Source organism: Miniopterus schreibersii (genome assembly GCF_964146895.1).
Source record: "Miniopterus schreibersii genome assembly, chromosome: 8".
Lineage (NCBI taxonomy): Eukaryota > Metazoa > Chordata > Mammalia > Chiroptera > Miniopteridae > Miniopterus > Miniopterus schreibersii.
The window spans coordinates 79,119,307-79,146,575 of NC_138109.1; the positions used below are offsets into that span (position 1 = coordinate 79,119,307).

Below are 27,269 nucleotides of genomic sequence, written 5' to 3' on the forward strand. Positions count from 1 at the left end.
GTACATCTCCTGACTAACATTTTTGTCTCTGACCTGCTCCTCATATCAGCCATCTCCACACCACCTCCAGGGCACCTCCACTTTGATCACTGTTGGCATTCTTCTGTTGAGAGGCATGACTGTCTACAAAATGAAATCTGAACTCCTTTGCTTGACATTTAAGGTGCTGGAACCCATCTTTTCCATCTTCTCTTCCATATCCACCTTACCCTTTGCTCCACCCTTGCCAGAACACTCAAGGTCCTCTTTACCACCTGAGTGCCTGCCTAAAGCCTCTGCTCAGGCCTCTTCAAGTACCTGGCCATCCCTCCCCTGCACATCTGGCTTCTGAGGGGCAGGCTACTCTTGAACACTCAGAGCAGATGTCTCTACCCCCATAAATCTTGCCTTCCTTGACTGCCTTTCAGGGACATGTGCTTTCTTCATGAGAAACTATTTACTTAGCTAAGTCATGGGTCACAATCTCCCTTGCACTGTAATTATCTGAGTATGTATATGAAAGCCTCAAATAGTTACAGGTTCTTGAGCACAGACACCTTTCTATGCGGTGCCTTGCACGTGTAAATATTTAAACTACTGCCCGGCCGGGCGTGGCTCAGCGGTTGAGCGTCGACCTAGGATCCAGGCGATCAGGGTTGGATTCCCGGTCAGGGCACATGCCCGGGTTGCGGGCTCGATCAATGACTCTCTCATCATTGATGTTTCTATCTCTCTCTCTCCCTCTCCTTTCCTCTCTCTGAAATCAATAAAGACATATTTAAAAATAAATGAATATTTAAACTACTCAACAATTATATATCAAAGAAAAGAATTAGTCCCATAGCACTCAAACCATCCCATCTGTGTCCCTATCTGTTGGATAGAACATCTGACTACCAGTTAGAACAGCCCAGCAATTAGTGCACATTTATTCAAGAATCCATGATTCTTCAATGAAATCGTATGTGGAATCTAAAGAACAAAATAAGCTAACAAACAAAATAGAAACAGACTCATAGAGAACAGACTGACAGCTGTTATAGGGCAAGGGGGTTGGGGGGCTGGGAGAAAAAGGTGAAGGGACTAAACAAACAAACCAACAAACAAGAAAAACAACAACTCAGATACAGACAACAGCCTGGTGATGACCAGAGGGAAAGGGGACGAACGGTGATGGCGGGGGACTTCACGCGGGGTGGTGAGCACACAATACAATACAGAGATGATGTGTTATAGAACTGTACACCTGAAACCTATATAATGTTATTAACCAATGTCACCCCAATAAATGCAATAAAAATTTTAAAAAGAAAAAGAAAGAGAAAGGAATCTACAGGAGCCTTCTATACTATGTGGAAAGGAAGGCTCCACTGAAAGCTCATCATCTTAAGTATCAACTGTTCTGAGCCAGAAATTTTACTTCTAGGAATCTATCCCAAGGAAACAGCTGTGACCAAATACTTATATAAAAGATGAACACTGCAAAGTTATTTTTAATTCCAACAAATTGGGAACTTAAAGGTTGAACAGTAACAAATGGTTAAACATTATATGAAACATGTATTAACTGGGCTATCACCCAGCTATAAAATACATTTAACATATTTTAAAATTTTAATAAAATACTCTTATTAACTTGGAAAATGTTGAGGACACAATGAAGAAAGCAAGAGACGAAACTGTACTGAATTGATAATTAGGTAAGCTTATGACCAGAAAAAAAATCAAAAGGAAATACTCTAAAATGCTAATAGTGGTTATTACTGGGTAGGAAAAAATAGAAAATTTTTGTTTTAATACTTTTCCTTATTTTCCACAATAAATATATATTGTTTTTTGACATTATGTATTAAAATCTATAGTTATTAAAATTCACTACGGGAAAGTTCTGAGTTGTTAAAAATAAAAAACAAGGGCACATTTTAAAAAGTAGGTTTAAAGCAACCGAAGTTGATCACATCTTTTAGACAACTGGTTACCTGGTAGCACTGAGAACATAGGATTCAGAAGTTTAGGAACTCTCTCTGGAGTGCACGAAGGAGGACACATCCCTTTGACTAGATTGTACAGTGCTAACTCCAAGTTTTCAAAAAGTACCGCCCATTACCTGTTGGGGAGGCGAATTCTCTTGATAGCATAATTGCAGTCGTCCACTTTGTTTCTAGCTTCAAAGACAACTCCAAACCCACCACGACCCATGCACTGAATTGGCTCAAAATCTGTTAGATATCTAAAAAAAAATTTAATAATAATAATTAATTAATTAAGTAGTTTTAAATTTTGTAGTGTGGTTAATAAGCAGTTCAATCTTATATTATGATATATAAATATATAAATTCAGTAAGTCACACAGAACTTATTTTAATAAAGAGTATAAGTTCTACTCATTGCATTCTTTGTTCTTCTGTTTGCATAAGATAAGCAAACACATTCTAACTTTTTCCTTAGGAAATTTATAAAAAAATATAAAAGCTTCTGCTTCACTGGGAATCACTTGTTCTTAAAGTAACTGTACTACTGTTCTGTCCTATCCAATACCTTCCATCATCTACCAAAATATTCTTTTACTCCTCTAACCTTTTAACTCCTGTGGTATTCTGTATTCAATACAAAAAATGTGTTTCAATTTTATGTCAGTGCCTGTAAGTTTTATGGAACAAATCCAATCAATCCTATTATAATTAAGTACTTTTCAAGCCAGAAATCCCTCTAGGAACCAAAGCTATCTGTAACGAGCTGGGCTGCCTCATGAGTCAGTATGCTCTTATTCAGACAGAAGCTGATTTGCCATCGGTCACTTACAGATGGCCCTCCATGCTGTAGTCCATTTCCCCTTTAGTGCCTGACCTCATTTATCTGCACTGTATTTTCCAACCAACCTGTACCAGGCTCTCTCACAACTTGAGAACTTTTGCTTCTGCTATTTGCTCTAATGGGATGGCCTACTTCTTTGTACCTAATGAAACTATTCTTACTTCATTCTGCTCATCTCACTACCTCTGTAAGCCCTTCCAACACCCTTGTGTCAATGTTCTCATAGCACTTTGCACATAATACTTTGAACTATTTAAACTTAATCTCAATATTTTGCAGTTATTTGTATGCAGCTCACTCCCCCCATGACCATTGGGTTGTGGGGGCCCTGAAAAACAGGAATGCATTCTCATGTCCCTTTGCATTTTCAGAGCCTGGGTTTACCTGGCAAGTAGAAGGTCTAGCAAATATCTACTAAATAATGCATGAGTTAATAAGTGAATGAGTGAATGCACACTGTGGAAGTTATCCTTCCAGCCCTATGGGGAAGAGTTGAATTAGATTATATTTGAAATCCCTTATAAAGCGAAATTTACTACTTATGATTTGCACTCATGTTAATTTAGTAGTTGGCTTGGCTGGTTAGAGCATGGAGTTAGGGAGTAGAGGCAATAGATCCCAACCCTCCATGGACCTTCACAGAGAATGAAGAGTAGAAATCTGAACCCCTAAAAACTGCAAGACAAGGCACTTCAGTACAAATCTATCTCCCCAACTGCAAAAGCCCATGAAATTCATGTCCTACTCCTGGAGGGCCAACTGAATTATCTTCCTATGTTAAAGAAAACATTCATATGAAAATGGATCTATCTTCTGAAAGAGAAACATCTTATATATGCTTATAGACTCTATACGTATCAGCTTGTTGAAGGTCCCAACTGATAAACAAAAAGTTGGGACCAGGACTCAGTACTGAATCCAGAGCTCATTCTCTTAATAATGCCTAGACCATACCAGGCACGGAACATACACTAAGTATTAGTGCAGAGCTACTGTCTTTTAAAAATAGCTCTACCCTTCATAATAAAGAAAGTTAAAGGGAAATAAGGCCACTTGATTCTCTTCATGACAGCTGAGATGTATCTATTCATCGTCCCTCACTCCTCCCTCTGTCTCTACCTACCTAACTCTTACTCACACATGAATTAGGGTTCAATTAAAACGTGATCTCATTTATGATGCCCTCTTGAGTCATCACAACCAGAGTTAGTTACTTAGTTCATGGCTTTTTCTAATATCTTTATGTTTCTTACCCAGTATTATCTCCCCCCCTAGACTTTAAGCCCCTCCAGGAGAGGCCCAGTCCTTCTTTCTCCCTCAGCCTGAAATACTGTCCCCCAGTGTTCAGAGTAAATGCTGAATAAATGATGAGTGCCTCTGTAGATCACCCACCAGGAGCTGCCGGGTACCTTGCTCTCCACCCACTCACCGCCTGCTGGTATTGCTGGCCACCGACACATAGTCAGCATCTTTATTGGCAAGGATTGGAAAGCCCCTACCATTTGTTGGGCACCTAGTAAATACTGCTTTAAGAAATGAGCAGTTAAAACAAATTGATCACACATTTTAGCTATAATTTTCAATCTTTTCTGTCATAAAACCATTACACTACTTATTAAGCAGAAAGTTTCCATATCTTTTCCTTGTCCTAATTTACTAAAGTACTAAGTATAATACCAATACAAAGGGGAAGAGCAGCAATAACCATGTAACATGAAAAGTGAACCTCAGCACCACTTCCTGTCCCACGCGCACCAATATCTGCACACGTGAAACGCTGCTCAGAGGCTCTACTTTTATTTCACTTTCAATTACTCAAACTGACTACTTGTTAGGCAACTCACTTACCTCTTCTGCTTTTAAAAATGTTCTATTCTATTGGTATATTTCACCCACCCTCCTACTTCTAACTCTAGACAGAATAAAGATGAAATAACTGAGGATTAAGTAACATATGGAGATTTATATCATAGTCTAATAACACAGTGATTATTATTTAGTGTTCTTAATGCCAAGCTCAGTATATGGTAGACCCTCAACAATTAATTTATCTGATAAAAACTTAATTTGGTGGCTGAAATGCTAAACTTCTGTAACACTCCATTTCTATCCATTTTAGGGTACATACCACTTTGAATAAGTTTAAGTTACCTGAGGGTTAAATCTATGTTTTATTTTCCTAGATATTCACACATTTAAAAACAGTTAAACAAGATCTCACTTTGGAGGCCATCTCTTCGCTGATCCAAACAGTTGCCACCAGAAGCTGTAGCACATGCATGTGTTATGACCAGACTCTTACCGTGATATATATCCAGAGTTTTTCATGTCGTTCCAGCTGCTGTCATTAGTTTCTCCACTCAGAGAATCATACTTATTTTCAGTCTGACACTGAGTCTCAGATTCCTTCCTTTGCTGATAAGGTAGGGGGAAAATCACTATCAGTACAAAGCTGAATGAAAGTCAGCTAACTACCTTAGGCTATAAAATAACACTGAAAAAAGAATAATAATATTGAGAAAAAGAAAAGCTTTGTAAGACAAAAAATACGGCATGTCCCTTGTGAAATGGAGGGGCATGGCAGGGTGGGGGCAACTGCAGTGGTTGATGAGTAATGCAAAGTAAGAAGTGGAAACGGCATGCAGGCAACAGGATTTTATGGTAAAACTTAAGTAAATGCACCCTCTCCCCCCATACTTAGTTTTTAAAATTCTCATCACTTTGAAATAAATTAGATTCCAAAATATGTCTTACTCTGTGAGGGTGAGGATGGAAAATTCTGCGCACAATAAAAGTTGTTGCTATGATACAAAACAGAATAGTTCCAGCTATTTCTTTCCACCAGTGTAAGAGGAGAACAGGGTCCTTTTTGCGGACATTCTTGCTGTAATTTGGGTTCTCCAGAAATCTGACTGTGATGTGTGTGTTCCTTGTGCTCCGTTTGCTCCTTTCCCTCTCGTAGTATGGTAGATAATAACCATTATCTTCAAAAACAAACATTAAAAAGTTGTTTTAATTTCTAAAAAGATAAACCAAAGTAGATTCATCTTTAATTATTAAAAATTATCAATTTTCCTATGACTTATACATTAATTCCTTTTGTAAAAGTTTCATCTCTTTAACACATTCCATAGCCACATTCATGTGACTTTTTCATTATGCAAATATATTTTCCTTTATTCCATAAGCATCGTAAATTTTCTTTACACTAAATAATAAGAGTAGAAAAAATGTCAACGGTATCCCACTGATTACCTCAATAATTAAATCCTTTAAATGCAAGAAAGTACTCAACTTTCTTGAAGGATTTTAAACTTTACTTTCATTTAGCATCAATCACATGCCAGATTTTACCATGAATCATTCTTGACGGGCTGAAAGGAAAACATCTCCATCACACCCCTTGGTTCATTTCATGCTGAGTTTGCCCTAGAAAGCGGCCTTTTTGTCTCCTCTATTGCACTATATGGGCAGATTACACAGCTCTCTCTTACCTGGAATTCTGATCAAGTCAGATAAAGGCTGCTGTTTCTAGTTCAGAGCGCTTTGTTTTCTATCAATTTAAGTTCTACAATAATTTCCCAGTCCTAGCATCTCAGGTAACTGATGAGGATGCTATGTTTTTGTCTAATGCAGATGTTAGGGCTTTTTTATATCTAACCGTTCAAAAGACTTTCGTATTATAAATATACCCTAACTTTAAATACATAGGAATGTATTTTGTGCCAAAGTTCACCTATTCTTGACTTTTGCAATAATTTTCCTTGTCTCAGAACAAAATGAAAACCACTTCATTTTACAGCATTTTCACATAGCTCTTTGGAGACACCTGTTTTCTTCATTATACTGACTGATTTTATATCAACTATACTATATAGGCTGAAAATTAAATAAGAACTAGTAAGAAGAACTAGTGCTTACTGAACCCTTATTGCCAGGCACGGTGTGAAGGCTGTACATGCATTATCTCACTTGGACCTCACAATACCCAATAAACAGACATGAGGATCGCCATCCTTGGTTTATGGATGGAGGAACTGAGACAGTCAAGTTAGGTGCCCAGCCCAGTATGTGGCAAAACAGAGCTGAACCCTGGCAATCTGACTTTGGAGTTTGCACCTTGGCCGCCATTCACAATATTGCCTTCCATGGTATTTTACTTTCTACCTCCCAATTGACTACTTTTCATTTGAATTCTATTAATTAATTTCAAATTAATACAGAAATAAATTAGAAGCAACACAGCATTTTCAATCCAAGAGTAATCACACTTACCATATGGATACTGCAAGACTGAAAGCGCGCCATTACTGTACTCTTCATGAGAAAACTTATCATTACTAAGACATTTGTCAAACTCATCAGACCCCACCAAGACAGGAGTCCTGGAAGGAGAATCTAAAAGAAAACGTAAAAGCTTAGCTGCTATGACTTTCACAAAAACCCGTGTACCCCATTCATTCAAAAAACAGATATTCAACCACAGTTCAGTTCAAGCATGTAAGTCAAACAAACGGCCCCAGGCTCTCTCCCCTGAAAAGCATCTTGTAGAGACAATGAATGAATCCTTCAAACAAGTAATTAAAAGCGTGTGATAAAAAATGTACACAAAGTACAAAAAGATAACTGAAGAAAGTAGGTGGCCTAGTATTTGATTTCAATTTATTAAGTGTTTCAAAGAATATGATGTGACAACCAGATTATTTTTTCATAAATATTCTTGACATAGGTAGGTTAAGAGCTAACTGATATTTCAGCATAGCCAGTGAATGGTTTAAAGTTTTTCTAAGTTGTACAGAGAAATATTTTATTAACACTGAGTTCTAGCGAAGCAATTGCTGTTTCAAGTTTTCAATTGCTGTTCTAAATGCTAATTAAAATTCATTCACATCTGCCTGGCCAGAGTGGCTCAGTTGGTTGAGCGTTGTACTGTGCACCGAAAGGTTGCAGATTCAATTCCTGGTCAGGGCAAATACCTGGGTTGCAGGTTTGATCCCCAGTTGGGGCGCCTATGGAGGGCAACTGATCAATGATTCTCTCTCTCTCCCTCCCCACCCCCTTCTTCTCTCTAAGCATGTCTTCGATGAAGATTAAAAATAAAATTCATTAGCATCTGAAATACCTTCCTAGTCAATCAGAAAATATAGAGAATATAAAGTTGTGATCTCTGTGACACTCAATGCTAGGGCAAAGACACTCATGATTAGGCCTCTGAACATGTTAATAAACTTTAAAAAAGTTTACAATTCACTTACGAATTAAGGGTTTCCATTTGATTGTTGGTAAAGGAATAATTGCATTTTCATTATCAACAGATTCCAAGGCCTTGGGATTTGTAGGAAACTTTTCTGAAATTCTGACTGATGACTGCAGATACAGCTGGCCTCTGTACATTCCTGAATCAACCAGAACATTGTCAATTATGTTTAGAATCAAGCACTAATAATTTTTCAAAAAGGTTCATTTTGATTTAATAATATTAGATTAATTCCAGTTATCTTTCATATGTTATACAGCTCTTTTCAAAGAAGAATTATGCCTGATGCACTCAAATGACCCAAAGACTATTCAACAAAAATATAGGAGGAAAGTTACACACAAGGTCCATACAATGTTTCTCACTGAATAACAACTTTTAGTCAATACTGAAAAACTCATTCAGTAGGAAAATTCAAAGAAAAGAAGTCAGTGTACTTTTATGAGACTAACAACTTAGATGAAGTAACATCTCCTTAAAGAAACCTAAACACCTATAATTCCAGAGACACTGCTAACACTTCAGTCAAATATCATCATAACACATGTGTGACATGTTAATCTTGTAAATTTTTGCATTTCATTGAGAATGGGGGTTCGCACACTAATAGAGCTTAAAGAAGTTTGTGAGTATCTGACCACCAAAACTAGTTCAAATACTTAGATTCAAGGTTTTTCAAAAGTTATTATATTAAAGGCTTTCAATTGCCCAGAAACACTCCAAAATTTTATTTTTATGTTTCAGATAAATTGTATAGATACACAGAAAAAAACCATAATCTTTAAGGGAGGGGCAAATTGCAAGTACAAATACAAATGTAGAAAGTTTTAGACTCTGAGGATATATCAGTAATTTGAAATCATGCTATATATATGTATAATGGCAACATTTTTAAGCCTTCCTAATATATAAGTCTCGGAGAGAAAAAAAAGCTACAGTAATTAAGTTTTGGAATTGGATAACTGAAACAAAATAGCAGGAATGGAAATCCAAGTATAGATCTCAGGGCAACCTAAGGCAGAGAATGTATTTAGGAATTAAAACTACTATAGGCACAATGTAGGAATCAAATCTAGATGTCAATTTGTACTATCACTAGGTAAGAGACACTCACCCAAGTAAACGCTGTTTTCTGTGGCTCCTCGGGCAGCTTCTACAATGTCTTCTTCATCTTTTAAAACATCATCATTAGACGCATAACTTGTATCATCAAAAAGGCTGATGGGAATGACTTTGCCGTCCTTGACCAACCAAGCAGATGCAATGGGAGTACAAAACTAAAGTGGAAAAAATTTTAAAAATAATTTCAAGCATTATTTATGTACTCCAAAATTTGATTTTAAAAGAAATAAAATTTAAAATTTTTGTTTTACTAGAGTTATTGAGGTATAATTGACAAAAATGTATATATTTACAGGGCAAAATGTGATATTTTGATATATACATACATTGTGAAATGATTAGCACATATCAATAATCAAGCTAATTAAAAGACCCATCATCTCACATAGTTATTTTGTGTGTGTGTGTTGTGAGAACATTTCTCTACTCTCTTCATTTCACAATGTATGTGTATATCAAATCATTACAATGTACAAACCAGATAGATACAGTTTTTATTTGGCAATTATATTCAATAAAGCTAGAAAGTAGTTTTTTAAAAAAAGATCTATACTCTTGCCAAATTTCAAGTATACAATATAGAATTATTAAGTACACTTGTCACCATGCTATCCATCACATCTCTAGACTGCAGTCATCCTGCATAACTGAAACTCTGTACCCTTGACTAGCATCTCCCATTTCTCCTTCCCCCCAGCTCCTGGCAATCACCATTCTAATCTCTGCTTCTATGGATTCAACTTTTTGATTCCACATATAGGTGAGATGAAATGAGATAGGTGTCTGGCTCATTTCACTCAGCATAATGTCCCTCGGGTCCATCAACGCTGCAAATGACAGGAGTCCCCTTTTTAAGGCCGAGTACTATTCCACTGTATATACACGCCCACATTTTCCTTACCCACTCCTCCCTGATGGACACTCAGGCTGATTCCCTACCTGGGCTATTGTGAATAATGCTATACTGACCATGGGAGTGTAGGTATTTCTTTGAGACACTGATTTCACTTCCTTTGGTAATGTGCCCAGAAGGGGGATTGCTGGATCATATGGCAGGTCTATTTTTAATATTTTGAGGAAATTTCATACTGTTTTTCAGTGGCTATGCCAATTTATATTCCCACCAGCAGTGTACAAAGATACACTGTTGTACACTATTCACCAACACCTCTCTTTTGTCTTTTTCATAATAGCCATTCTAACAGGTATAAAAACACAAATTTCTTAAAGCATAGAGAACAAGTTAAAAATCCAAGATGGTAGTTATTTCCTGCTACCCAATATGTTTGGTCAAACTGATAAAGGAAGAGACAGTTCATAAATTCTCAGTGGTTCAGGTACCTGATACTCCCATTCCAGATGTCCTCCCTTCTTGCTAAAGGCCATGACCTTCCAATCAGTAACAGAGACTTTTATCACTGTATCCACTGTGGCAGCTTCCTGTTCTTCCACATCTGAGATAATTTCAGACTCTTTGTTCAGAGGGGGATTCAAGGTGCTTTCAATAAATCCGGCTCTAGTTTCCATGTCTGGAATATACCGAAGTTCAAAGTGGCCAACACTGAAATTCCACCTTAAATTTACAAATGCAGGTTTTAGAAATTTACACTTAAAAAAGGGGGCCAAATAAAGAACTTGTCTAGACGAAGACAGCAGACATTAAAATTTGGTGATAAGAACAACTCTACACCATTTTCTGGAAAGAAGCGCTGTTAATTTATGCCACAAGAGGGCATAACTTTGTCCTGACCTTTTAGAAACAAGGGCTCGGAAAGTTGTGAGCTGACATCAGTTATGGAACAGATTTTCTCTCAAAAATTAACAAATGTTCACATTTCAAAACCAGAATGATTTTTTCAAAACACCTTAAAGTCATCTTAAAGTGAGGTAGCATGAAGTCAGCCTTACTTCTTAATTAAAGCCTAGGCACTTTTCATTCAAGTGCAGAGAAATTACTATCTCCCAGGAAAGCAATGTAAAAGGCAAGGTGACTACACCAATTTTAAATTTATGTGAAAACATGTCCCAAAGAGCAATGTGACCTGTACACCACACCTAAAGGTCACACACCTTACCTCCAATCTGTACTGACTGAGAGCTGGTAAGTCACTTAACCTTTCCTGAGTTTCGGTGCCCTTATCTATAGTGATAACAATAACGTTCCTCCATAATTATTTACAGAAAAATCACTTAACTATTAACAGTATAAAATCTTGTCACTTAGATGTAAAATGGCCTGGAAATTACAACATCTAGTAAAAATATATATACTTAAGGAACATGGGTCTAAGAACCCAGATTCTTCCTATACTGGTGACTCAAAATTCTAATTAGTTTGAATACCACCTGCTCCTATGGTAGCTGAGCATCCAGGAAGCACTTGAACACTGGAAAAAACAAGACCCTCTCAAGGAAGAAAAAAGGTTAGGCTGCCAGCAGATACAAAGCCCTACTCACAGTCCAGTGAACATAAAAAAAAAGCATTTAAAAAAATTTTTTTGAAAAATATATCTTTATTGATTTCAGAGAGAGGAAAGGAGAGGGAGAGAGAGAGACATCAATGATGAGAGAGTCATTCATCTGCTGCCTCCTGCACGCCCCTGACTGGGAATCAAGCCCGCAACCCGGGCATGTGCCCTGACTGGTAATCGAACCCGGATCGCCTGGATCCTAGGTCGACGCTCAACCGCTGAGCCACGTCCAGCCGGGCAAAAAAGCATTCTTAACTGAGTTAGAGAAAACAACTTTCAGGAAAGGAAAATGAATTCTAGTGTATCATATTAAACTAAATTTAAAAGTTTGGTTCACTTTTCAAAGAAAAAGATGGGATCTAAAATTATTTTTACTACAAAGGCAATTTAACATCTAATTTGTATGTGATTTAAGAACAGCATATCTTATCCAATTATCTTATTGTTAATCACATATTTAAATATAAAAATTACATAAGAAATTCATTATTTGAAGAAAAGAAAAAAGAAAGAAATTTGACCAAATAAATTATACTTTCATACTTTAAGAAGAAAATAGACTAAAATATTATTTTTAAAATGGGGTAATCAGAAAAACTATGAAACTACTACATACCAGAGAGAATTCAGAGTCAAAAAGGTCCAAGCTGAAATAAAGCACATTAATGCTTTCTCTTGAGAGCTTTTTGCACTGAAAAAACTTTGATCAGTAAGCTTGCTATGAAAAATAGCATTAACTTAGACTAAACTCATGCCCGGCCAGGTGTGGCTCAGCGGCTGAGCATCGATCTAGGATCCAGGAGATTGCAGTTCGATTCCTGGTCAGGGCACATGCCCGGTTTGTGGGCTCGATCCTCAGTCAGGGCCTACAGGAGGCAACCGATCAATGATGACTCTCTCATTGTTGATGTTTCAACTCTCTCTCTCCCTCTCCCTTCCTATCTCTGAAATCAATAAAGATATACTAAAAAAACCCAAAGAAAAAACCTAAACTCATATGTTGTCATTATTTAAGATTCCTTCTAGTTACCATATCCTAAAGCATATGGCGAGAACTTGTTAATAATCATGAGGCCATTTTTAATTCAGGGCTTACATTTTTCTTAAAAGAATAGTAAGCTTCTAGGGAACAAAAATAGTTCAGAAAATATGCAAAGAGAAATCTGATGAACTTTGGTCTTGGTGTGGTTCTGAATAATACCAGCAGCAGTCTGATCTGAATACGCACTTCTCATTGCCACTGCGAGGCCCGACAGCTCTAACAGTTTTCTGGGTGCGTTGCAGAAGCAGGATGTCTTCTTGTTCCATTTCATCACTGTCCCATTGGCGACAACCCAAAGCTGAACAGATGTACCTCACCTGAAAAAAGATTTAAAATTAGTAACAAAACAACAAGAACAAAAATACAAGTTACAGGAGACCAGAGCCATTAAAAGAATCTCTAATTTATATTTTAAAAAATGAAAAATGTGTAAGAGGTACCCAACTATTAAGAAGCATCAGTTAGATTACCAATTCCTGAAATGAGTTATTTAGAACCATAAAAGTAGCAATGAATATTCCAGGGAATGATTTTAAGGATTTAGATAATTTTAGTTGTACTTTGAGCATCTCCATGGAATATACAAAGAGAAATGGGTAACCAGTTTTGATCTTATCAGTATCATTAATACAATTTCAGATGAGGTAAAAAAATCAACCTCAGAATTTCTACATAACATATGTATGCAGTTGGTTTTTGAAAATGTGAACCTTTTTTAATAGCTGCAGTACTTCAAAGTACCTTATTTATTTATTTATTTATTTATTTATTTTTAAAAATCCTCCCCGGAGGATATTTTTTTCATTGCCTTTCCGAGAGAGTTTTGGAAGGGAATGAGAGAGAGAGAGAAACACTGATGTGAGAGAGACACATCTATTGGCTGCCTCCCATATGCTCCCTGACTGGGGCAGAGGATTGAACCTGCAACCGAGGTACACGTCCTTGGCTGGAATCAAACCCGGGACCCTTTAGTCTGTGGGCCGATGCTCTAACCATTGAGCAAAACCAGCTAGGGCTCAAAGTACCTCCTTTAAATCTTCATTAAAAGAAAAAGGAGCCCGGCCGGGCATGGCTCCAGCGGTTGAGTGTCGACCTGGGATCCAGGCGATCGGGGTTCGATTCCCGGTCAGGGCACATGCCTGGGTTGCGGGCTCGATCAATGACTCTCTCATCATTGATGTTTTTGTCTCTCTCTCTCCCTCTCCTGTCCTCTCTCTGAAATCAATAAAGATATATTTAAAAAAAGAAAAAGGAAGATTCTGAGTATGACCCAAACTAAAATCCTCACAGAAAGAAGCACACCTGCTAGACTACCAGAATTTTGCAGAAGGACGTCAAATCAGAGAAGCGAGGGTCCGGTTCACTGCAGTGTTTACAGGTGAGAGCCCTGAAGCATACGGAGGACGCGAGGCCTCTCAATGCACTGCAGTAGGGAGTGGAGCAGAAAGGCATCTGTAGTAACAACTGCTACAGGCCTAACACTCAGGCAGGGAAATCACTCAAGTTTGGAAAACTCAAGGGTCAAAAGATAATTTTTCTATTCTTCCCTGTTTTAGTCTCAAGTCTACCTATAAAATAATCACACATATCAAGGTGCTAAGGAGTTAAAAAAAGATTTTTACCATTCTGAAAAAGATGTTTTTAATTGGTTATTCCTAATAGTGGATTTTTACTGCAAGATCCAATCTTAGAAGCAGATTATGATCACACCCTAGGAGCTAATGATGGACAAAGTCCAGGTCTTGACAGCATGACTTTGTTGTCACACAGATCAAGTCAAATCTGACCTTGGAAGTTTCTGAACCTTTTAAAGTCTCAGTTTTCTTGTCTTTGATATGAGTACAAATTTTCTTCTTAGATCCTCTTATTATAGAATCAAACTAGATAAAGAAATAAGTGGTATGATTATTCTTAGAATTGTTATTCATCTTTGGAGGGCTCATCTGTCCAAATGGAAAGAAAAATATGGAGCCCTTAGGAATACGGTGAGGACCTCAAAAGAATGTACAGTAAATGCACCTGACACAGCAGAACATGGTGTCTTCCTCCTGCTATCCTGGCTCTGCTGTTTACTCTGTTATCTTGGCTAAATTTAGTTTCTCCTAATAACATTTCTCCCTTTCTACTTTATAGGTCTTTTATTAAACCAAATGATATCTTTGGGGAAATTTTTAATAAACCTCAACCAGTAATAGTATGGTTTAAGAAATTACTTCTATCCCCATTTATTATGATTTCTCCCCAAATTCAAAAATTTCACTCACCTTTCCACTATATGCACCGAGTCCATATGTAGTGAGAGACTTTCCTCCAACCAAAACAACATCATCTCCAAATTTGTAAGAAGATTCAAGAAGTGATTCGACCGTAAAAGGAACTGTTTCCATGCTCTCTCGGTCTCGGTCCCACTGGAAGAGGTCTCCGTCCAGGGAAGGAATGATCATCTTATTCCCAAAAACCTAAAACAGAAACCACAGTTTAAAAGGACCTTCGCTGTAAGAGGTGTAACCGTGAGCTGGAGTCATGAGCCTCTTCCTCAGCAGTGCAGCTCAACCAGAAGTTTAGAAGAACTGCCATCTCTCCAGGGGCCTCCATGAAGTTCTCCAGTATGGCTTTTCTAAAACAGTTTGCCAGGAGTGTCTCATATGACACATGAGTTACCAAAAGAGGGTTCTATGATCACGAGAGTTTAAGAAGAGGTTACTGCCGGGGTTTTCATAGTGATTCGCGTGCTAACGTAGAAAATGATTTTCTAGTGAGGGGACAGCTTATGCAGTACTCTCCAGCCTATTTTACCCAGGCCAATTATGGCCATAAGCTCAGATCCAAGAACATGGTTGATTCACACAGTGTCTCATCCTTTCTTGTACTTACTTTCTCAAGTCTGCTATGTGCTAGAAGCCTGGCAACTGAACTTAATGATTTTAGGCTCTCAGTTGTCCTTCCTCCTTAACAATGTTTACCAAGGGCCTACTATGTGCCAGGTACTGTTCTGTTGCTTAGGATAGACCAGTGAGCAAAATAAATAATAAAAATAATCTCTGTCATTCTGGAGCTCAAACTCTGGTGTCAGCAGACAAACGAGATAATGAATAACTACAGGGTAAGTTCGGTGATAAATGCCAGAGGGAAAGAATAGAACAAGATAAAGGGGACCGGCCTTGGCTGGTTTGGCTCAGTGGTTAGAGCGCTGGCCCGAGGACCAAAGGGTCCCGGGTTCAATTCCTGGTCAAGGGCACATACCTCAGGTGCACGTCGGATCCCAGTCGGGCGCGTGTGGGAGGTGGCCAATCGATGTGTCTCTCTTACATCGATGTTTCTCGCTCTCTCTCCCCTCCTCCTCCCTCCCCTTCACTCTCTCTCTAAAAAAAAAATCAATGGAAAAAATATCCTTCGGTGAGGATTAAAAATAAAAAAGATAAAGGGGACCGGAAAATGTGCATGTAGGGGGCGAAGGGACAGTCAGCAAGGAGTTAAGGGTAGATGCCACTGAGAATGTAATATCTGAGCAAAACCTAAACATGAAGAGTTAATCATGCTTATTTCTGGGGCACACCCTTCACCAAGAAGGACTTATGGTGCAAGTGTGCCCATGACAAGGACAGCGAACAGAGGCAAGGGTGGAGGCAGAGAGAGAAAGGAGAAGGCACGAGATGAAGAGGAAGGTTGATGGCAGTGAAGGTGTTGAAGGCGGTCAGATCTGGGCTCTAACTGAAGGAAAGGCCAACAGGATTTTATAGCGGATTCCTGTATGGAATGAGCAAAAGAAGAGCTCAGCAAGAGTTTAGTAAAGGTTCTGGCCAAGAATAGCTTTTCCTTGAGAAAGCGTATCACTGCCTGGCTTGGTGACACGGAGCCTTCGGTATTTCAAATGCAACGCAATCTGATTCACTTTTCTAATGACAAAACGATTTCCCGGATCACCCAGGCTCAAACTTTGGAAAAGGGGAATAGGAAAGAATGAATTAAAAATAATAATAAATAAGGCTCCAAACAAATGTTGGTCTTAACATTTTTTAAAACATTTCACTATGCAATCTGTAATACTTTAAACAAAAATAAAAATTAAATTAAAAAAGAAAGAAAAAAAAAAAGAAAGATCAAACCTCAAAAAACAAAACAAAAACAAAAACCAAAAAACATTTCACTATGCACTTCCTTGTTCCTTACTCAGAATCCTTCCTTCAAAGCAAGGATGGGGAACCTTTTTTCTGCCGAGGGCCATTTGGATGTTTATATTATCATTTGAGGGCCATACAAAATTATCAACTTAAAAATTAGCCTGCTGTATTTGGTCAAACATTTAATAAACTCACCCCTAATGTGGTGGCTGGAACTGCTTCCCTTTGGTGGGGCCTTGGCAGGGCCAGACCACATGATTTCTAGGGCCTCATCCGGCCCAGGGATGCAACGTTCCTACCCCTGCTTTAAAGCGATACTTCCTTGAAAACTCCCACACAGAAGATAAGAGTTGTAAGTTGGTGCCCAGCCCACATCCCCTCCCCTTCCCCGGCTTGCCCCACCTGCTGGGGTTCTGGGGGACAGGTTGGAAACCACTATTCTAATCCACTTCTATCTTTCATTTTCTACTTCCAAGCTTTCTACCTCTTGTTTGAACTACTGTAAGAGCCTCCTTATGCCTCTTACCTGGAAATTTCCTCTCTCACCTCTCATTACTTACAGATTACTCTCCGGAGTCAGAGTTAAGCTTGTTATGACACTATTCAAAAATTCAAAGTTCTCTATTTTCTTATTAAAGACCCCAAATCCTAAGTCTGGCATTCAGAAGTCCTCTAAACATGACCTTGAACAACTTACTCCTCCTTGTCTTCACCTTTCCCCACACGGGCGAAATCAGGCATCACTACTTAAGCATGATATTTATTGTCGCTTTTATTGCTCAGTTTTTGACAAACTGTCAATGTCATTTCTTCTCCCCGGTACGCCTTCCTGTACCAACACTCACTGAAGTTCTATTTGGACATCAAGCTAGCATCACTTATGTTTGCTCTGAAATCCAAGAAAATGTTGCAGTGCCAACTTGATGACAAAACTCTTCCCATTCCTTAATACTGTATCTAACTTACTGCTGTAATTATAAACTGAGATACTACTGCATCCTCAAAAATTGCTTGTTTGTACCTCTAAGAAATATTTACCAGGTATGCTAAAGATTTTACAGTTGTTTATATAGTGGCTATAAAAGTAATGCACTCAAATCTAATGCCCAGATTTTATTACCTAATTCTGTTCCCCACCAAAGGAACCCAAGGCTTCTCAGAGAAATGGCTGATCCCAGGGCTGGGGCAGGGTAGGTACAAGATCACCCTTTAACATCTTATTTTCTAGAAAGCAAGGATGTAATTAAAAAAAAAAAAAAAAAGATGGGAGCATGCCACTGACCACATCTGGAAGAGTTTAAGTACCAAAATAATTAAGTACTGAATTATAAAGCATTGAAAAAAGGAATTCATGAATCCACACTGACAACAAATAGATAAAATAAATAATATATGGGGAGAAAGGGTGGGCTCCTTTGCAATAAAATGCCAAGTTTCTACTGGTAAATATGAAGGGAGGGCTGAAATTGGGAAAATTAGCATTTTGTAACCATCACAGTAAAGACTAAATAGGCAAAAATCAGCAATGGTGTTAAATCTAGGCGAAAATTTTTATGAGAAGCAGGATATTTGAATGGTGTTAAAGTATTCCCCAGAGACTGTTTATTAGTTACAAGAATTTTTTAAAAAACAGTAATTATATAGGGAAGAATTCAGACAATACCTTGACTAGTGACCAAAATTAATAACATCCCTGAATGATAAACTGATGCCCTAAGGGGGGGACAATATCACCTATGCAGCATCCTCGCCAAGAGCACAGCTGCATCTAATCACAAGAAACACCAGACAAGCACAGGAGGAGGAAATTCTAATTCTTAAAGGGCCGAGAGACTGTATTCTTCAAAAATGTCAATGTCATGAAAGACAAAGTCTGTGGAAAATCCAGATTAGAAGAGGCTGACATGACAAGATGCTGTACTGGGACAAAGGATGCTACAGAAGGCGTCATTAGTTCCACTGATTAAATTGAAACATGAATGGTAGATTAAAGTATCCATATACATTTATGAGGTTGACAGCTGTACTGTGATTACGTAAGACAATATCTCTATTAGGAAGTATTTAGGAGTAAAGGGCCATGATGGATATTTATTTTCAAATGTTTCAAGAAAAAAGTATGTACGAGGGGTTGGGGGAGGGGGGGAGAGAAAGAGAAGCACTCAGATGATAAAGCAACAGGAGGTTTGGGTAGATAAATCTGGGTATATAGGGGTTGGGGGGTATCACTTTTATTTGGGCAATTTTTTGCAGTTTGAAGTTATTTCCAAATAGGAGGTTAAAAAACGAAACACACGAGCCTTGCCGGAACTCTGTAATTAAAGCCAGACAGCTATGCCACTGAATCAAGGTTCATCAAAATGCTGGTTATTTAAAGATCTGCAATTATTACTTATTTGCCTATTTATATTTACTTATTTATAGTTCTTGATAACAATAAACAGATTTTATTTTCAAAAAATTTAAACTTCTCTTTTTATGTTTTGTAGAATGTCCAACTTGAAGTTGCCACTAAGAAGAGATATGGGGGAGCAGAGATTAACCAAAGAAGTTACACGCATATATGCATAACCCATGGACACAGACAACAGTGCTGTGAAGGCCTGGGGGGGGGGGCGGGGTGAGAGGGTCAATGGGGAAAAAAAGGGACATCTGTACTACTTTCAACAATAAAGATAATTGTTTAAAAAAAGAACAGGTAGAGGTCAAAGTATGTATACCCTATGATAGCAATCCATAGTATTTAGCCAATATGACCTCCCATTCTGAGTTACATATGTTAGAAAATCAAGTATTTCGTGTTCTCTACCTTCCATATTGTGTTACGTATTCTATATACCGTATTTACCAGCACAGTAAATGCAAATTATGATGACGTTAAAAGAATAAGCATTTCAGGCCGTGCAGCCCCGTGGACAGTGGCGTTAGTTGAGCACACACAGGAAAAGCAGGCGAGCATCACTAAAGGGAGAGGAGTGAATGGGTCTGCAGCACAAAGATCACATTTGTTTTGACTTCTTTCTTCTTCCATTAACAACCTCTTTTCCCTTAAAGCAGTAGCGGGTCCTTAGGGAACACAATGGCCCCTAATTAACACACACACACACACACACACACACACACACACCCCCAAAACTAGCAAGCTAATAATATGGAATAAAATTCATCATTGCTTTAAAGATGATCTCTATTCCTTGTACGCAAAAGAAAACAGCCAAGATTTTATGTGACAGACCATAGTGTGAAAAACTGGCTTACTTGAAACACTCAATCTTCAACAGCATTAATTCAATGAGAAAGGTAGAAAACCCAAACCCACAACAGAAAAGCATTATGATTTAATGGTGATTCATCATGTATTTCTGGGTTATGATTTTAAAAGTTCACCCTTACATCGCTCCTCTTCCCTGATTGGCCGCTTATGAGTCATACAGGTCGCTGCTAACCTTTGCACCAATCTTTGTGAGTCCTGCAGGCTGCATATGTGAGAGCAGATGGTGCTTTTCCTTGAGAGCCACAGGAAGCAGTCTAGGCATTCAGTTCAGGTACAGAGATGACATCACCCCTCACAAGAGCATTACCTCACCTCCCAGCATAGGAATGAGTCACCCAGATAGTCAGCTGCAAATCTCTTGGTGGAACAAATGTAGGTTACCCTGATGCGTTTTCACATTCCACCGATTGGCCTCTGTAAGTAGCAATCTGTTCTGATTCACTGCTCTGCATCTCAAACTAACTGTGCAACTTGCTTCCCCCCTTCAGTCACTTTTCAGAATACAAATTCTTGTTTTTTTGTGAGTTTCCCCCCTCTATTTGTTTTTTCTGTTCATAATTTTAAAGTAAGAGGTTTGTCACATTGGCTAGCAAACTAGTACCAAAGGCCCAACAAGGTCTTAATCCATGCAGTCACAAAGCACTTTGTTAAAGAAACTGAATTTCTGTTTCTGAACAAAATTTAAATGGCATAATGAATCTCCGTGGCACATGCAATCAGGGACTGCTATTTGAAATCAGAATGTGAAAATAAGAACTCTTATTTTCAAGTGGCAGAAGGAATTTCAACTGAGAAAATGCAGAAAGTACTAGTACTAAAACGACTACAACCAGCAATAAAAACAAAAATTCCTCTAACTATATGAAAAAATATTTTTTTCATTTGGTTCTCCCCTCCTTTCTATGCAACCACCTCCTCCCAACCCATATACCATCCACATATACACTTCTCTGGGTATATGCAACTTTATGTTAACTTACAAAAATTTTGAAACATACAAAAATAAAATATAATAAAACTTTTATTTATTTATTTTTAATCCTTACCTGAGGACACTTTTTCATTGACTTTTAGAGAGAGAAGACAGGAGGGAGGAATTTGAGAGAGGGAGAGAAGGAGAAGGGGGAGGGGAGAGAGAGAGAAACATGGATATGAGAGAGAAACATCGAGGCTGCCTCCCGAAAGCACCTGGACTGGGGCCAGGAATTGAACCCGAGACCTTTGGTGTACAGGACTACACTCCTACCAACTGAGCCACACTGGCCAGGGCATAATAAATATCTTAATAAAAATAAAAATGTAATAAAACCCCATGTATCTATCACCCAGTTTCAACAGTTATCAACATTTTGCTAATTGTTTCAACTCCTCTCCCCCTACCGATATACTTGTTTACTAGAGTATTTTATTTAAAGTAAATCCCAAACATCATGTTGTTTCCCCTATAAATACTTCATTGCTGAGAAATAACTATATGCCAACATTACATATAACAGAGTTGACAGTAATTTTCCCCTCTTAAGAACCCTTTCCACTCCCTTTCCGTGCGCTGATTTACCTGAGAAACCAGATTTAGTTCTCTTTAGAATGTCCCGAAGTCTAGATTTTGCATGTCATTTAACTGGTTCCTTTATCCACAGTATTTGCTGAAAAGTGTCATCGGCCCTGGAACTTTGAAATGACGCAGGTTCGATTTTTTTGACAAGACTACTTCATAGAAGGTGCTGTAAACTTCCTATCATGTTAGAGGTCAGCAAACTATAGCCCATGTGTTCCGGTAAATAAAGTTTCACTGGAACACAGTCACACTCACTCATTTACGTGTTGTCTATGACTGCTTTCCCACTACACCTACAGAGATCCTGTGGCCCACAAAGCCCAAGATGCTTACTACCTAGCCCTTTACAGAAACGTCTGCCAATCCCTGTGTCATGTCAGACATGTCACTATTAGTGAGTGCATTCAGGGAGTCGGCGTGATCCCTGTTTTAAAGTGTTCCATCAACTTTTCATCATTTTAGCATCAATTGATGATTACTAGTTCAAGAAAGGGGATAAAGTATTGATTTCTATCATTCTTTCTACATTTATTAGCTAGACTTTTTCGGTAAAGAACTTTCCCTCATTCGACTCTGGAAGCTGGATTTGTATTTTCTCAAGTAGTGACTCAGACATGAAACACTTTCAAATCCAAAAAGCTATACCCAGTGTATTCCTACCAAGAGAGAGGAAAGGCACACACTGACCCTGGTGGGTAAGAGGCCAAGTCCTGAGTACAAGCCAGGAAGCAGTGGGAGTTAAAAGGTTTTGCAAACCAAGATGGGTACGGCAATAGCAGGCACCCAACAGATGGAATGGAGGCATGTCCACAGCAAGATGACCACGCCCCATCCCACCCCACCCCTGGGTCCCTGACTCCACCAGCCACTCGCTATGTAACCTGGAGTAAAACTAACATTTACTGTTTTACAAAATTCCTCACATTAACTTATTGTACTTGATCTTCAAAATCACTCCACACCTTCTTTAAAAGGTGTTTCTTTTGGTCCCCAAACTACTGACTTCTGTCACTTTGGTGATACGTTGGCCTGCTGCTTTTTCCCACTCCTTTCCCTGTCCCCAGTTCCTCTCCAGTCAGACAGACAGGATTTATGACGTCCTCTGCTGTGAGACTTTCAGTGAGACGGATGAATGAATGAATCAAAGGGTGATTTCAGTGAGGCATTTGCATTATAAGTCAGTTATATCTAAATGTGGAAGTATTTATATTTATAAGCATTTATAAAGTATTCACACGCCAACATGCTATCTACATGATGTATTTGAGAAATTATTCTTGATAAAGTACATTAAGAATTATAATTATTAGTACAGAAAACACAAATACATTGGTAAGTATTGAGATATTTAAAAATAAAATAAATAAAATAATAAAATATTGGAAAGCAAGAAATAAGTCCAAAGATCTAGGGTTCAATCTCACCTTTACTACATCAGACAAATTTCTGAACCATGAGTCCAAATTTTCTCATCTGAAAAATGGGGGTTAATAGGATATTTACTTTATAAGGCTATGTTAAGAATTAAATAAGAATGGGTTTGCCATAGCTCGGCAAACTATAAAGCGTTGTTATGCTGATGTAATAACCCAAGACTGCTATTTTGAACCTCTAATGTAATTTGTGTGTGTGTATACCATATATGTGTATATGTATGTATATGGTATATATATGTATACTTAAGAAAAAGTGTTAAAAACAAAAATATATAAATTCATCATAAGACTTATTTTCTATAAGAAAACTTCAGAAAATAACTACAGTTTATTAACACCAAATTTCAAAAATTTCAAAAGCAGCTTGTAGAATTCAAATAGCTGCTCCAAAAGTAAATTCAAGAAGTGAATAGAAAGCTTAACTATGCCACAGTGATTATTTCTTTCCCAACCCTGGATCCACAACATCCATTTAAAAACAAATCCTCAAAACTAAACAAAGATGAATTCAACGTAAGAATTAAATATATCAGGTCCTGTCCGGGTAGCTCAGTTAGTAAGAGCATCGTCCTGATATGCCAAAGTTGCAGGTTCAATTCCCCGTCAGGGCACACACAAGAATTAACCAATGAATGCATAAATAAGTGGGATTACAAATTGATGTTTCTAATCGACGTTTCTTCCTCTGTTTCCCTCTCTGTCAAAAAAAAAGTTAAGTATATTACCAGTCTTTATTTACCAGTAATCTCTATCAGCCCTAAAATTCTCCTTTGATTATAATACAGATGTTCTGCTGGATTGTAAAGAACTTACTTATCATAAAAATAAGCAACATCAAGGACAATTAACAGGCATATTTTTGTATATTTCAATTCTTCAAAAATGATGCACAATGTATACAACATAAAATGGTAACTCTTAAAAAATCAAAATGAGCAATTGACCAGACTCCTAGATGCCAGAACTACTTGTGAGTTTAAAAAAAGTTCCAACATTGTTGTGTTGAGAAAATACTTTTTTTATTTCCCTGAAAGCATATAAATTACCATGATGGGGAGAGTAAAGCAGGCTTATCTGCTAAAAGAACCTGTTCCTGGGAAATCACACCTCAAAGACTAAGGAAGATTATCTAATGTAAGGGTTATGAGAGCTTTCAGTAGATCTAAACATTAGTGGAAGAAGTCACCTTGTGTGACATGCGTAAAAGGAAATGTAGATTTGAAATAAAAATAAATGCAGAAGAAAAAAACAAACCATCAAGTTATTTAGTATTTATTATCTCCAAAAAGTTAATTAATGCCCAAAAGCAGCGAGATACCAAATAGATAATAATTGTTTCATTCCTTCCTTAACTTACAGTTAACCTACAAAACAAAATACCTCAAGGAAAATTACCAGACTAACTTTTTAAGCATGCTTTTCACATTCACGATGAAAAACACAGATTTTAGAAACTATCTCTGCCTTTACTTAGACTAATATACATTCATAAAGTACATAAACAATGTGCATGAGAAATCAGTTTCTCAGAAAATAGGGTAAAATCAATTTCTCACTTGGTAACACACAAGCTGGAATAAATTGATTTGGTTCACAGCATTGCTTTCAGCCATGCTAAGGGATTAATAAAAGTGAATCAAAGCACTGCTTCATTTCTATAATTAAAAGAAAAGCAATTAACCGAAGCAATTATTTAAATATTGGCTGGCTACATGACTGACAGTGACTTTTCACAATAAACCGCCATCTTAAATGACAGAGCCAGGCTGAACGTGTGCTAATTAATGTACAAATGAAAAACTGCAAAATGACCCAACATCTTTCAGTATATGTTTGAGAATCATTCTTTCTAAAGATTTCTTATTGATTTTTAGAGAGAGAGGAACGGAGAGGGAGAGAGAGAGAATAACACTGACATGAGATGAGAACATGGATCAGCTGCCTCCTACCAGGGATCGAGCCCGCAACCCAGGCATGTGTGCTGACCAGGAATCGAACCAGCAATCTTTCAGTGCATGGGGTGATGCCAACCAACTGAGCCACACTGGCCAAGGCATAAGTTTGAGAATCTTTAAAAACCATTACAGATCTTCTTTTAATCAAGCAATACTCAAAAGGGTCTACTAATGGACTCTTTGGGAACCATGAATTGGTAACCATGAAAAGTGTACTCTTCCCAGTGGCTCCCCAAGCCCTGAAGGCCCTTCTTAATGAATGCAGCCTGATGGGGTGGGGAAGACGTTGGAGAGCTCCAGCTTCATGGTTGTCTGTTTCTGCACCTGTCTGAAACAGAAAGGCAGTGTCCCTTGGAGAGGAACAAGCCTAAAATAGAACAAAACCCCAAACTCTAACTATAGACTTATAACAGTTGTTTTTCTTTTTAAGAGGGAAAAAAAGGGCATTTTAACAGAAAACCGAAACAAAAAACAAATAGATCTCTAAATAACAGAAAGATAAAGATATCTGTCTAAGGACAAACTAGTTATATATACACAATTATAATATGAATTCTAAATAAATATAAGAAAGGTCTTTGTATTTATGAATGTGTTCCAAGATATAGAGAAGTAAACAGTTCAAGGATATTGTATCTACTTAGATAGATTTGGTAAAGTGTGGTCCAAATGCTACCCAGAGACCTGAAAGAAAAACTACCTTAAATAAAATTTAAGACAATGAGTAACCACAGCCAAATCTCCTAAATGCTTTTTCAAGCTTGAATCTGCATATAAATTACCAGAGGAAAGCAAATCAGGTTTTATCTCAGGTGGTCCTTCTGAAAATTAAAAACAAAATTCTTAGCTACTAACAAAAGTACTGGGCTTAAAAACTGGGGCACATCTGTTAAAGTTAACAGAGTACACCTTAGGTCAGCAATTTTCAACAATTTTCATCTCATGGCACACATAAACAATTACTAAAATTCTGCAACACACCAAAAATATATTTTTTGCCAATCTGACAGAAAAATTGGTATAATTTTTTTTTTTTAATATATCTTTATTGATTTCAGAGAGAGGAAAGGAGAGGGAGGGAGAGAGAGAGATAGAAACATCAATGGTGAGAGAGTCATTGATTGAGCCCACAACCCGGGAATGTGCCCTGACCGGGAATCGAACCCTGATCGCCTGGATCCTAGGTCAACCCTCAACTGCTGAGCCACGCCAGGACGGGCAAAATTGGTATAATTTTGATTCATTCACACCAGACAGCTATTGTTCTGTTGGCTGCTGTCATTTTTCTATTTGACAATCTCAGGGAAAAGAGATCACTGCCCCTGACTAAATAGTCAGGTATTGCATGTTTTAAAATTCTTGTGGCACATGGGTTGAAAATCGCTGCCTTAGGTTTATCATTTATTCTAAAACACACACACACACACATACACACACACACACACACACACACACACACACAGTTTTAGCTTGGTTTATACCTGTATCCTTTTGAGGAAGTTTGCAAATACCAACTTAAGAGGAAAAAATGGCAAATCAGATCTATGTCCCAAGGCAACTCGACCTTCCTGCAATATACAATCCATTCTAAATATAATGTAAAACACTTGTGCTTAATAGAACCATCAATCTCTGTCATCCTCTGGAAACTTTTAATAAAAACTTATCTTTATTGTTGAAAGTATTACAGATATCCCCTCCCCTCCCCATTGATCCCCTCCACCCGGCATCTGCCCAACCCCCCAAGGCCTTCACCACACTATTGTCTGTGTCCATGGGTTATGCACATATGCATATAAGGGAACTTATCTTTTTATTGACATAATCAAAACACCATTAAAGCAACATGCTACACTGTTTTGGATGCCTTTTGGATCAGAAAAGGTTATGAACAACATCAGAGCAGGCAACAAGGCAATGAGATATGCACCTAATGACAATTTCTAATGAATTTCTACTTTACTTTTTAAAGAATCCTTAAATGTAGTAAAAAGGGAAGTTCCAAAATCCCTCTAGATAACTTATTTGGGTGTTCATGTATTTGATGGTACCTGATTCCTGAAGTTAAAACAATCTTTAGAGAATTAGCCCAACCATATAATTTTACAGAGAAGGAAATTAAAGATGAACAGCCAGGTCATAAGCCAGTTACTGGAAGAACACTGGAACTCAAGCTCCTGAGCCCTAGTTCCTCCTAAAAAGTTCCTGCATTGCTCTGTTATTCTGCAAACATGCATGCA

At 37.8% G+C, this 27,269-nt stretch overlaps 1 protein-coding gene across 1 annotated transcript in view; it reads right to left on the minus strand.

The window, feature by feature from the left end:
* Positions 1 to 27,269, minus strand: part of EIF2AK3 (eukaryotic translation initiation factor 2 alpha kinase 3) — a 72,943-nt gene that overhangs the window by 23,964 nt on the left and 21,710 nt on the right. The window contains exons 3-11 of the mRNA XM_081144227.1: positions 14,950 to 15,144; positions 12,872 to 13,002; positions 10,514 to 10,745; positions 9,165 to 9,327; positions 8,049 to 8,189; positions 7,069 to 7,191; positions 5,548 to 5,777; positions 5,096 to 5,208; positions 2,087 to 2,209 (exon numbers count right to left, since the gene is read on the minus strand). Of these exons, the coding sequence (XP_081000353.1) occupies positions 2,087 to 2,209; positions 5,096 to 5,208; positions 5,548 to 5,777; positions 7,069 to 7,191; positions 8,049 to 8,189; positions 9,165 to 9,327; positions 10,514 to 10,745; positions 12,872 to 13,002; positions 14,950 to 15,144 (1,451 nt within the window). The remainder of the gene's footprint in view (positions 1 to 2,086; positions 2,210 to 5,095; positions 5,209 to 5,547; positions 5,778 to 7,068; positions 7,192 to 8,048; positions 8,190 to 9,164; positions 9,328 to 10,513; positions 10,746 to 12,871; positions 13,003 to 14,949; positions 15,145 to 27,269) is intronic.